General features: G+C 47.2%; 1 protein-coding gene across 1 annotated transcript in view; it reads right to left on the reverse strand.

Annotated features, from left to right (window-relative positions):
* The window catches only part of ABTB2 (ankyrin repeat and BTB domain containing 2), a 191,008-nt gene that overhangs the window by 44,255 nt on the left and 134,269 nt on the right, over positions 1-12,484 (reverse strand). Inside the window, exon 3 of the mRNA XM_008179566.4 lies at positions 9,777-9,987. Coding sequence (XP_008177788.3) covers positions 9,777-9,987 — 211 coding nt within the window. The remainder of the gene's footprint in view (positions 1-9,776; positions 9,988-12,484) is intronic.

A 12,484-nucleotide genomic window follows, 5' to 3' on the forward strand; every position in this document is an offset into this window, starting at 1 on the left:
TGCAATACTACTATCCAGTGGGGGAAGACTTCTCCCTTTTGCTAGCACAGGTTAACAATAGTAGTGAAGATGTGGTGGCATGGGCTTCAGCACTGGATAGTCACCCTAGTACAAGCCCACTGGGGACACTGGGTACCTACCAGAGTTGCTGGCCCCCCTCTGAAGTCCATGCCACTGCATTGTTACCTGTGCTACCTAGATTAAAGATAGACATACACAAACTACTGTGTATACAATTGGCGGACCACCAAATCTGAGCAAACATCAACTTTAGGCATGTCTGGACTGCGGTTAGATTATGGATCTGGACTTAATGACTTGTGCCCATCTCTGGTTTCTCTCCTAGCTAGTGAAACCTTGGCTCCGGCACTTTGTCAAATAAATGTCCAATTCTTTAGTAACAAGCTAAGACATTCATCTCAATATTTAAGGGACATTTAATCCTGAGAGAAGCTAGCACCATAAAGTGCTGGTGCCTTTCCTCTGGGTTCTGGGAGCATCAGCACTGCTGCATTTCCCCACTGAACCGCATTGCAGAGCAGGCATTGCTGCACATACTCCATACAGCAGAAGGCACAGAAGGAAAACAGCTAGTCTCAACCGGTCATCCTTTCTTCTGCTGCCCAGCAAATCACAGTGTGCACTGAGAGGCAACGGATGATGGCAATAACGTTTATACATTTCTCCAGTTTGGCCCTTTTGGCAACTGAGGCTTGAATGTTATTCATGGCCGTTGGTGCCAATGAGGTAACAGATGGGAGGGGCTCCTCTCTGAAGTAGGAAATTCTTAGGTCACTTTTGAACTTGGTACATAGAGCAGCTGCCCAGCTGAAAGCAGAAAGAGCATCAGCCATTCTGAGGCATTTCAATGCAACTGGGGGTGGGGGAGATTGTTTGACTGATAGCAGCCTGGTTGGCAGTCGCTTCACAAACAGCCCCCTCTGAGTGAACAGCAAAATCTGACATAAGCATTCTGAACACCTCCAGTGGCCAGCAGTCAGAACCAGTTTCTCTTGTTCCTATGAGCTGGGCCCCTGTGTAGTCATGGATGGCTTTTTGCAGTGCTCGCAGCTTTTCCAGCCGAGAAACAGTCAGTTTCCATGAAGCTGGCAAGTCCTGAATTTTTACTGCTGGCTGAATGGGGCCTTCTCCATCAGCTCTGGAATAAAATGTTTACTGAGAGATTCAAATGCATGCAGAGACTGTGAGCCTCTGCCGACACAGAGTGTTTTATACTCTCTGTCATTCAGAATAAAATAACACACTGCAGAGAGTGTGTAAATCATGACACAAGTGCGACCTGGACAGTTCATAAAGCCCTGACAATACTGGCTCCACTGACAGTGATAATAGACATGATTCGACTTTATTTTTAAGTATTCCAAAGTGCTTTACAAAGCAGTGCTATCAAGAGACAATCACTGCAGAAAATTGGTATCTTGGGCTTATGGGTTTACATTCCACCTGAGGATCTCAAAGCATTTTACTAAGGTGGGGAAGGTATCATATTCCCTTTTTACAAATAGGGAAGTTGAAGCACAGGAAGAACATAAGAACCACCACACTGGGTCAGACCAATGATGCATTCAGTCCAATATCCTGTCTTCTGACAGTGGCCAATGCCAGGTGTTTCAGAGGGATGAACAGAACAGGCAATCACTGAGTGATCCATCCCTTATTGTCTACTCCCAGTTTCTGACAATCAGAGGCTCAGGACACTCAGTTGGCTAATAGCCATTGATGGACCTATTCTCCAGGAAAGTATCTAGTTCTTTTTTGAACTCAGTTATAGTTTTGGCCTTTACAACATCCCCTGGCCACATGTTCCACAGGTTCACTGTGTGTTGTGTGAAGAAATACTTCTTTTTGTTTGCTTAAACCTGCTGCCTATTAATTTCACTGGGTGACTCCTAGTTCTTCTGTAACATGAAGGAGTAAATAACACATCCTCATTCACTTTCTCCACACCATTCACGATTTGATAGTCCTCTCTCATATCCCAGTCGTCTCTTTTCCAAGCTGAAAAGTCTCAGTCTTTTTAATCTCTCCTCATATAGAAGATGTTATCTGACTTGCCCAAAGTCACATAACAAATCAGTAGCACAATAGGGAATAAAACTCAAGTTTCTTGCATTCTACTTCTTTGCTCTAAGTCCTAGAAGATCATGCTCTCTTCCCTGCAGCAACCATTGAAGGCATGTGATAACGCCCACAGCCTGGGACACCCCATCCTCTTTTGGAGGCAGCCTGGTCCAGTGAGCAGACTGGCCTGGGAGCTACATGGGGCCTATGGTTTCTATTCCTGGCTCTGGTATGGCCCTGCTCTGCAAACTTGGCCAAGTCACTTCACCTCTCTGTGAATCAGTTTCTCCATTTGTAACATGGGGATGATGACACCTTTATTTGTAAAGCACTTTGAGATCTATGGATGAAGAGATAAGTATACCATAAGATCTATCATCTAAGAGATAAGTATTATTATTGTATTGACAGAGGAATCTTGGCCAGATACCAAAGTTATCTTCTACTCCTTTGAAAAACACCACACTATCTTTAAATTCCACCTGGAAAGCTAGCAGAAGTGGGAAAAGGGCCCTTGGTTTAACATGGGATAGTCCTCCTCAAAGTGCAGTGCCCCATAGTCCAACTATTAGCATGGGACATGATCACGGAATGTAGAATGCTACCCTCCGAGCCACTGTTTCTCAAACAATGGGTCCTGGGAAAGGTCTAAGTGGGTTGCACATGCCCCAGAGGTGCTCCCTGCCTTGTGTTCTCACTTCCCCTGGGCAGCAAGCAGAGGCCTGGGGAGCGTGATCCAGACAGCAGCAGCATGGAGGAAGCGCCTCCGGGGCGCACACAGTGGGGACAGGCTGCTAGCTGTCTGCTCCCCGGCGCCAGTCACTTCCTACATGCTGCTGCTGCCCCCTGCTCTCACTTCCCCAGCAGGCAGCGGCACGGGGAGCAGGACCCAGGCAGGAAGTGGCCAGAGCCAGCAAGTGGACAGTCAGCAGTCTGGTAGCCATGGTGGCCTGGCTGTCGAGAGAGAAGGACTGGCTGGGGCTGAAGGAGGGGGCAGGGCTGGAAGAGCCAAGCGTGGGGGGAGAGGGAAAGCAGAGGGCTGAGAAGGGGAACAGGGGTAATGGTGGGTCTCCCCCCAAAAGAGACAAAATGCAGTTGGTCGCCTTAGTAACAAGTTTAGGAACCACTGCTCTGAGCCATACTGACATCAGCAAGGGGAAAAAACAGGGCAGGAGCTTGGGGAGTGAGCCACACCTCTGTTTGTTCTTCACACAACGAAAATATGTTGACTGCTATGTGATCTTTGTGAAACCCAAGAGATATGAGTGCCCAGTGCATACTCATTTTTGCCAGTGACTAAGGCAGATGTGTTCTGATATGACACGCGTGAGCTCTGACGCCCTCAGGCAATCTGGGATTTGTTGCTATGCAAAGACGTTTACTCACATCTCAGATCCTTGTCTAGTGGGTTTGCCATATTTCACAGGTGTGGCACTTTGCAAATTGCAAAACGCCTCCCCAGGTGTCTCATTTGGCACAATGCAGCAGACAGTATTCTGCATGTGCAGAGGATGAGGCCAAGATGGGGTTCAAAGTCAGTCATGTAACAAACATGTTTTCAACAGGGACAGTGTTTCAAGGCTTTTTACTTACTGATGCCTGTTTTCACTCTCCTACTCAACCTCTTCACTGTTGCCTTCTGCCTTTGGACAGGAATCAGAACATCACAGAGCCTCATCACCAGCCAACAAGCTTCCCCAGGTTTCAATGTGAAAATATACACTGGAGTCCTAAATAGGAGGCTCCTGCCACTTGCCAACCTGCAGAGAGGCTCCCAGGCTTCTCTCACTCCCACATGGCTCTCACTATCTCATCAATTTGGCTGCTAAGGGAGTTACTTACCATGGACAAGGAGGTGCAGTTTGTATGTTCTTGTGAACGGAGGTGGCCTAAGTGTGCAGGCCACTTGCATGGGGATTCTCACACGCAGTTTGCACTTCCCCTTTATATGTGCATTCTCGCAACCCCTCACATACATATGAATTGCACTCAGAATGAGTTGGTTGTAGGGTGCTGAGTAGGGTGACCAGATAGCAAGTGTGAAAAACGAGGACAGGGGATGGGGGGGAGGGGTGTCATAGGAGCCCATATATATATAAAAAAAGCTCCAAATATCAGGACTGTCCCTATAAAATTGGGACATCTGGTCACTGTAGTGCTGAGTCTGCATGTATCAGCAGCTCTGTAGTTTGGCAATATGTTTTTAGCACCATTTTGACAGCCTTGACATGACAGCAGCCATCAGGGATGGTTTTTAGGATAGTGAATTATATATTCCCCCCAATGTCAGAGGGAAGCACTAAAAAGTCCTTTCCAACCCTGATTTTGCAATGATTTTCATAGCATGCCCCTTCATAAGTGTAACGGGTGGCATAAAACGGATTGACAAAGAGCTCATCTGATAAAGCAAATAGCTAATAGGTTGTGAGCTTTGAATGGGCAACAACAATTCCCACTGAAGTAAATAGGAGTTGTAGGTGCTCAGAGCTTCTCATAATCAGTCCTGAGTTTACACGACTAGACCTGTAACTCTAATAATCGTCTCCCTCCTTGCTAAATTTAGGGCTTTTAAAAAACATTGATAGATTTTGCATGGCAGCCCAGGAACCACAGCACAAGCAATTGCAAAGCATTTCAGCATTATTGTCCAGGTTCATGACTGAGATTTTTCATTAGAAAATAGCCCAGATTTGCAGTACACATTAAAAGCATATTCCAGAGCGACCATAAATGCACAATAGAGCAATGCAGAGTTTGAAGCTGATTTAGCACAGCTCAGTAAAGAATAAAAGGGCTGGCTACACAGCTTTGCCAAGCCAGAGTAGATGAATCAATGCCTTCATCTATCACACTGCGCCCTGGCACACTCACATGCAACCTTGACCGTCTTTTCCCTTTAGTTGGGAATGAATAAACAGACTCATGTACAAAGTGTCCCCAGCAATATTTACCCCACTAGCCATGTTAAATAACAGGGATTGGAGTTAATGGGGTACGACACATACAAACATATCCTGGAACAGATTCCATGTGGGGTTGGAAGTTAGTTGCTGTTGGTATATAGGGTTACCATATTTCAACAAGCAAAAAAGAGGACGGGAGGAGCCCCGCCCTAGCCCCGCCCCTGCCCCTCCCACTTCCCGCCCCCCCAGAACCCCCAACCCTCCCCCCGTTCCTTGTCCCCTGACTGCCCCCTCCTGGGACCCCTGCCCCTAACTGCCCCCCGGGACTCCACTCCCTATCTAAGCCTCCTTGCCTCTTGTCCCCTGACTGCCCCAACCCTTATCCACACCCCCACCCCCAGACAGACCCCTGGGACTCCCACGCCCCATCCAACCACTCCCCACCCCCTGACAGCCCCCCCCAGAACTCCCAACCCATCTAAACCCCTCTGCTCCCTGTCCCCTGACTGCTCCGATCCCTCTCCACACTCCTGCCCCCTGACAGCCCCCCCAGAACTCCCAACCCATCTAAACCCCTCTGCTCCCTGTCCCCTGACTGCTCCGATCCCTCTCCACACTCCTGCCCCCTGACAGCCCCCCCAGAACTCCCAACCCATCTAAACCCCTCTGCTCCCTGTCCCCTGACTGCTCCGATCCCTCTCCCCACTCCTGCCCCCTGACAGCTCCCCCCCAGAACTCCCAGCCCCCTACCCCCCGCTCCTTGTCCCCTGACTGCCCCCTCCTGGGACCCCTGCTCCTAACTGCCCTCCAGAACCCCACCCCCTACCTAAGACTCCCTGTTCCTTGTCCTCTAACTGCCCCCTCCTAAGACCCCCCCCAACTGCCCCCCAGGACCCTACCCCCTACCTGTACCCTGACTGCCCAAAACTTTCTCCACTCCCCTCAAAAAGCCCCCCCCCATTTCTTGACTGCCCCCTCCAGAACCTCCCTGTCCCTTCTCCTGCCCCCCCTTACCCTGCTGCTCAGAACAGGGTGTTGGGCTCTGTGCCAGCCGGACACATGGCTGAGCTCCCCTGCAGAACACAAAACCCGGTCCCTGGCCCTGCACAGGGCTGCCGGAGCGGGCTGCAGGAGGAGGAGCTGCCGGCCGGCTCAGAATGCAGGGGGTGGGGGGTGGGAGGAGGAAGCTGCTCCGGAGTCCAGCCCGGGACTTTCCTGCAGCCCTCCCAGCCGCTCGCTCTGCCGGGGGAGGGGGAAATCCCGGACATTGTGAGTGCTTTACAAATTCCCCCCGGACGCTATTTTTAGCACACAAAAGGAGGACATGTCCGGGTAAATCCGGAGGAATGGTAACCCTATTGGTATATCTGGCCGTTTGATTTACACAGGTTCCATCAAAGTTTGAAGTCATTTAATCTGGTGTATTCAGGCTCATGGTTTTTTTTTCCTAATGCCAAACTTTTTATTTTTTAAAAATTATCACTTTTAATTTCCTGTACACCTAAGTCTCGATCCGAAGTAAGTGGTGGAAATATTCCAAAAAACCTGCTGCTGATGCAGCATCTAGTATTGATTTAAACATAAAATAGACATACAGCTCGCATTGAAATTTTGATATTGCATTCTCTAACCCAGCTCTGGGGATCATAGAAGGGATGTAGGCGTGGAGGAAAAGTGGAAAACTGGGACGGCATTCATGTTTTAACCCACATCAAACTCTGATCAACTACTCTGACTGGGTATGTCTACTGTAGTGTAGACGTACTTTGCGTGACCTTTTCAGATTGGTAGGACAAACAATGTAGCCAACTTTGCAGTTATTACATTTGCATCCCCTTCCCTTTTTTAACCATGTAACTTTTTTCTTTATCTTTCTAGATAAAACAACTTAAAATGAAACCTGCTGCATTCCTTATTTCCTCTTATTTCTATCACAAGCTCACACTGGTTCTCTCCAGTTGCTTCTATTCCCACCAGACAGATCTTTTTAAGGTTGTAGTTTCTTCTAGAAGAGGATCAGTCATCAGTACAGGGAGAATTATTATTTTGGAATAGAGTAGCATAGCACGCCAATCAAACTGAGACCCCATTGCGGTTGGTGCCACACAAGAACGTAGTAACAGACAGTCTGCCCAGATGAGCAAAGGAACCTTCCTGACAGTCTTCTAATGGGTAGGGTTGTGAGGGGATTCAAGAGGGAACATCTTTCAGACTGAGATGTGCACTCTGCTTTCCCCATCAGAGAGATTTATAATTTATAATTGTGCTCTCTTCATTTGCCGTTTTTTAAAATCTACAATAAAGAAACCCAGGCTGAAATTATAGCAGTTGAGGTTTGGATAAAGTGACCAGATGTCCTTTTTCCCCTCTAAGACTTCTGCATTCTGTCCTGGAAACCTGGAACCAGGAAATGGGACACCCATTTTTATGTTCAGCTTCTCCCTCACCCATGGGTCCTGCTGTGGGCTCTGCTCAGAAGCTGTTATCACCAGTGCCTGGGGAGAGCAGCTGCAGCAGGCTTGGAGGCACCATCCATCACCACCGGGGCTTGGCCAGTGGCACTGGGACCACCATCAGGCCTGGAGGAGTGAGGCCTGGCTGGCAGCAACACTCAGGCTTGCAAAAGTGGGGCCTGACAGTGGCACCAGCCCAGAAGGTGATGAGAAGGAGTGAATGCACGAAATGGGCTGCTTCGTGTCCACACTGGGAAAGGGGGGGTGGGGGGGGGGGGGGGGGGGGAGGAGAGAAAGTCATGAAGGACCCTGTCTGCGGGTGTGAGGAAAGGCCAATTTGTTGTGATTTATAAACTATTTTCTCTGTTAGTGTTATTAAAGTGACATTCAGCTAACTTTTAAAAATGACATTAGATGTTAAATTTGTTATTTTATTATTTTTAAGTGAGAAAAAAATTGTAAGTTAAAAACATCTCTTTTTAAATTAATGGGAGCTTGAGAGTGAGTAGAAACCGTTTTTATCATATCGTTATGGCAGGTGTCACTTGGTGGTGCTGTTACACACAGTCTTCCAAGTTCTTAGCCTGCAAGCAAATTTTGGACAGGCTGACATGTAAGTCTTGGGAAGCTGTGCTGGGTTGTTGTTAGTTTGGATTATGCAAGGTTGGATATAGAGGCAGCTTGGGTAGACAGGGAACCGTGTGAGCAGGTGAAGAATTTGCTGTCTGCCTTGGGCTCTGATAAGAATACATTCTTGAGGCAGAGTTGCTCCCTGGGAACATCCTTGGGCTGAGATGCCTAAAAGAAGGGACTGCCCTGCATGCTGTTTGACCATCTCATCCCAGGACTGGCGAATGTGTGCAAATAAAGCAAATTTACACTTAAGAGTATATCCGGATTCCATATCACCGATTTCTCTTCCACTGGAGAACTGACCTATAAGGCCCTGGACGTCTGCTGCCACTCAGCACAAGGGGGACACTGGGGTCAGTGGAGGACATTGTTGTTGGAATAAGGGGCCGCAGTATTAATAAATCTGTGGCAGGTATCGTCCCTTCCCCTGCTCCTGTGCCGGACAGATGACCTGCGTTTTCATTCTGAGAATGTGGCCACCTAGCATGGGAGTTGGAATCTAACACATTGCAAGCCTAGGATGCGTCTCAGCCAGAGATTGCTCTCAAAGGGGGCAAAGGGAGATGCTGTGTGCCTGACTTTTTGCCAGGCTGACAATGCACCACACAGTAGAAGCCACATTAACATGTCCTGGGTACAGCTGGCCAGAAACTGGAATTCCCGTTCCATGGGACATTCAGAAATTTTAAAAAATAATTCCAAAACGGAACAAAAATGAAATTTCAACATTGTTTGTGGAATGTGAATACCAAAGTTTTGTTTTGCTGAAGAGCTGGGAGACTGGAAGCCCTAGCTCGGGAGCAATCCATCTGGTGGGCTGCCCCGAAACCAGGGACCCTGGGAACCAGGAACACAGGAAGCCCTAGAGGTCCAGGCTGGCAAAGAGCTGCAAGTCTAGGAGCTGGACTCCCAGGCTCCCCATCAGCCTGCTAGGTGGGCTGCTGAGGAGCTGGGTGGGTGAGTCAGCAGGAACCCAGGCAGGTTTTGAAACCTGGCTGCCAGGCAGGGCTGTGTCAGAAACCTGTGTGGTTTCTGTCAGAATTTAGTCAAAAATCAATACGTGCCCACAGAACGTTCCAATTTAGACAAATCAACCTTTTCTAATTCAAAAATATTCCATTGGAAAATTTCCAACCAGGTCTAATAATACAACTACTTCCAGAGTCAGGTACTGCTTGGCACGAGTAAGGGTGGCCCTTTTGTTTTTATTTGGGTATTGGCTTCTTGTGCAAGTTTCCCACGTACTAGACACGTAGCAGCAACTGAAATAAGTCCCCGGAAGGGTGGTCATAAATCCCTCTCAGGCTCTCCACTGCAATCAATCTTCCTATTCCCAAGAATGATGACAATCATTAATCAGTGGTATTGAGAAGGTAACATTTTCTTTGGTAAGGTCTTTACTGCTTTAGGCAGCCACATGCACTCCTGGCAATGGCCCTAGACAAGCCTTGCTGGCGATATACAGTATATGTCTTGCTCGGAAAAGACTGTCTGAGAAAGCAGCTTGCTTCCCAGCTCCAATTCTAACACTTTGTAAACTTGGCAAGGCTAATGACACATGCTGGCTGGGCAGCAGGAATAACTGATGCCTGATAGATAACCTCCTGCAAACAAACTGCACTGCACATAAGCCCTGAGCTATTCTGCAAAAGGAGGCCTTGTTGGCCTGACTTCTTTACTGCTAACAGTTAACAGACTTCCCTACCGTTCATTGTTCAGGGTCATCCTTGGCGGATCCAGGTTGGGGTTCTCCATGGACTCCATCTGAGGACAGCGTAGGAAGTAGTAGAGGGTATGGAGGGCATCAGGGGACCAGGTAATGGGCTGCTGTTGCCTGGTTTGCCGGATAGGGCTCATGCCGGGGCGGAGGGTGGTCAAACATTGCATGTGGTGCATTGCTCGCGATACCAAGTCACCTGCACAAAAGGGGACAGGAAAAGCATTTCTGAACGTTCATCCAAACCCATATGCTTATTTTCTCAGCCAAATAAACTCACTGGCAACTGAGAAAGCCTTCTTTGTGTGTAATTATTATTTACCCACTAAGCCAATAGGCAGGTCCTGGAGCTGCCATTTTATAGTTTATTGCAGTGGTTCTCAATCTGCGGCCCAATTAGCACAGAGCTGCGGCCCATGCGACATCCTCAGGGCCACACCGGTAGTATTGGATGCAGCCCACATAACACATTGTGGGCCACATATGTGACCCACAATGGTAAATAGGTTGAGAACAACTCGTTTATTGCAATGGAAATTTAATTTCCTTTTAAATTCCTAGCCATTAGACAATGGTAGAATTAAACTACTATTTAAGTTGCTAAACTTGCCCGTCATCAGGGATAGGTGTGATGACTTTGCATTATTTTTTTTCTTTGCTATTTCAATGCTGTTTCTTTTCTTCTGAAGCCACATCCATGGGTTCTTGCCTGCCTTTGGCTAATGAAATACATTTTGTAAGATCCTACGTCAGCACTGGGTTGGGAACATAATTTATGCAAGGGGACAGAGGCAGCGTCCAGGTAGGTTGCGTGTTTTGATTCTCCCTGTCCTCTACATGTTATGAGGCCAGACCAGTTCTCTACATTGGAGCCATCTGATGCCACCTAACTAGCCCTCAAGTCCCAGCTTTCTGCCCAGGTTCTTAGGACAGAGAGAGGGAAAGCCTCTGTCCTAGCTGGAAGTCCCTTCTTGTTGGTGTCTGCTTCTCTTATCCTCCTCACTGTTCTATAGCTGAAGATTGCTTCCAAGGAGTAACAACATCCATCTCCCTTATTAAAGGGTCAGTCCTTATATTTCTATCTCTCTGATTTTCACAGATCTTGCTGGAAGTCTCTCTCTGATGCGGATAGAGGTCTAAACCCAAGGAGAAAGCATCCATCCGAGCTGCTCAGTCCTTGGGGATTCTGAACCCTTGTCAACCTTCCTGTGTCAATACATTGGAAGACTCCCTGACCAGGCAACTGGGAGAGGGAAAGTTTATGTTACACAGCTGCTATTAAGAAGATACTAACCCTTCCCCCTCAGAACAGGAAGCTGCCATGGGTTAGCACCTGCAGAGAGCACCTTTGGCTATATAAATCCCAAGTGTTCTTCATTTGACACTTGCTTTAAACATAGCACACACCATGTTACAAACACTACAGTCGCCTGACAGAATACCACTACTGTTACAATTTACAGTAGTGGTATTCCTGTAGCACTAGTCTGAACCACTACTATAGAATATTATATATGCATAGGATCTATTTATTCCCTGGGAATCTTCTGTTGCTTTATGTTCTACAGTCCTCTAGAATCCTCACAGGAAATGTTCCTCCATTGTGTTCTATGATTACAATGCTGGGAAAGGATGGAATTGAAAGAGCCACCAACACCAAGCTGGGTCTGAGACGGTGCCGTGAACTTAGCCACACAAAATGTGAATTCATCCCCACCCCAACTCCCAGTGCAGTTTTTAGGATGTTCTTAGGCTAATCCACTTAGGTCTAACAGCAAAAAGACCAAGTTTACTACGATGCCTCTAGCGGAACGCTTTAGGGATTGATATTACACATGCTGGGGAAACACATGGCTACTGTATGTCTGAGCATTATGCAGTTATTAGTGAGTCAGATCGATGGGATGTTAAAACCTCACTTTGCAACGTGAAGCTGTGCACTCATTCTTTGCATAGTAAATTCATTTTACAAGTAGACTCCAGAGAGGAAAAAACCTCCTAATGTCTCTGCCTTTCCATTTCTGCAGCTCCTGAATCTTTCCTTAAGACCCAAACATTCTTACAAGAGTCCTATGCATCTTCTAGCTTTGGTGCTAATCCTGAATCCCACATGATCAGAAAAGAAATGCATCTGGAATTCAAATTTTCAGCAAAGAATAACATCCCACTCCCTACTTCTTTGGCAAGCTCCAGACCATATTTTAAAATCAGTAGGTGACTATATCAAGACATCCATTCACTAGACGTAATGACTAAGCTGGCCAAAGCAGGGACTAGGAAAGAGGGAGCGGAAGCTGCATTCAATCATGGGTCCATGCTACAAATGCTCCCTTGTGTTCCAGCATAAATAGAGGTGTGTTAAAAGAATTTGAAAAACCTCAAATTAAGGCAAGTTGCAAAATAAATGGTGAAACCACAAGTTCTGGGCCTGGCCAGCCCCTGATATTCATTAGCCTTCAGATGACGGGGACTGGGACAGTGGTGCCAGCAGAAATTTTGCAAGGAAAAGCAGGCCAGGAAAACACAAATCATTTTGGTTTATTTTAAAGCGGCACTATCACGTAGTTTAGGCCCAAACTCTGGGGTTTGTTCACAAAAAACAGATTTACCAAATTGATTTTATTAGAAGCATTCTCAGGATTTCCCTTCTCCCCATTTTTATAATTTTCAGTTAAGCAAAAAACTTTCCCCTGAAG

This window comes from Chrysemys picta, chromosome 4 (genome assembly GCF_011386835.1).
Source record: "Chrysemys picta bellii isolate R12L10 chromosome 4, ASM1138683v2, whole genome shotgun sequence".
NCBI classification, from domain to species: Eukaryota; Metazoa; Chordata; order Testudines; family Emydidae; genus Chrysemys; species Chrysemys picta.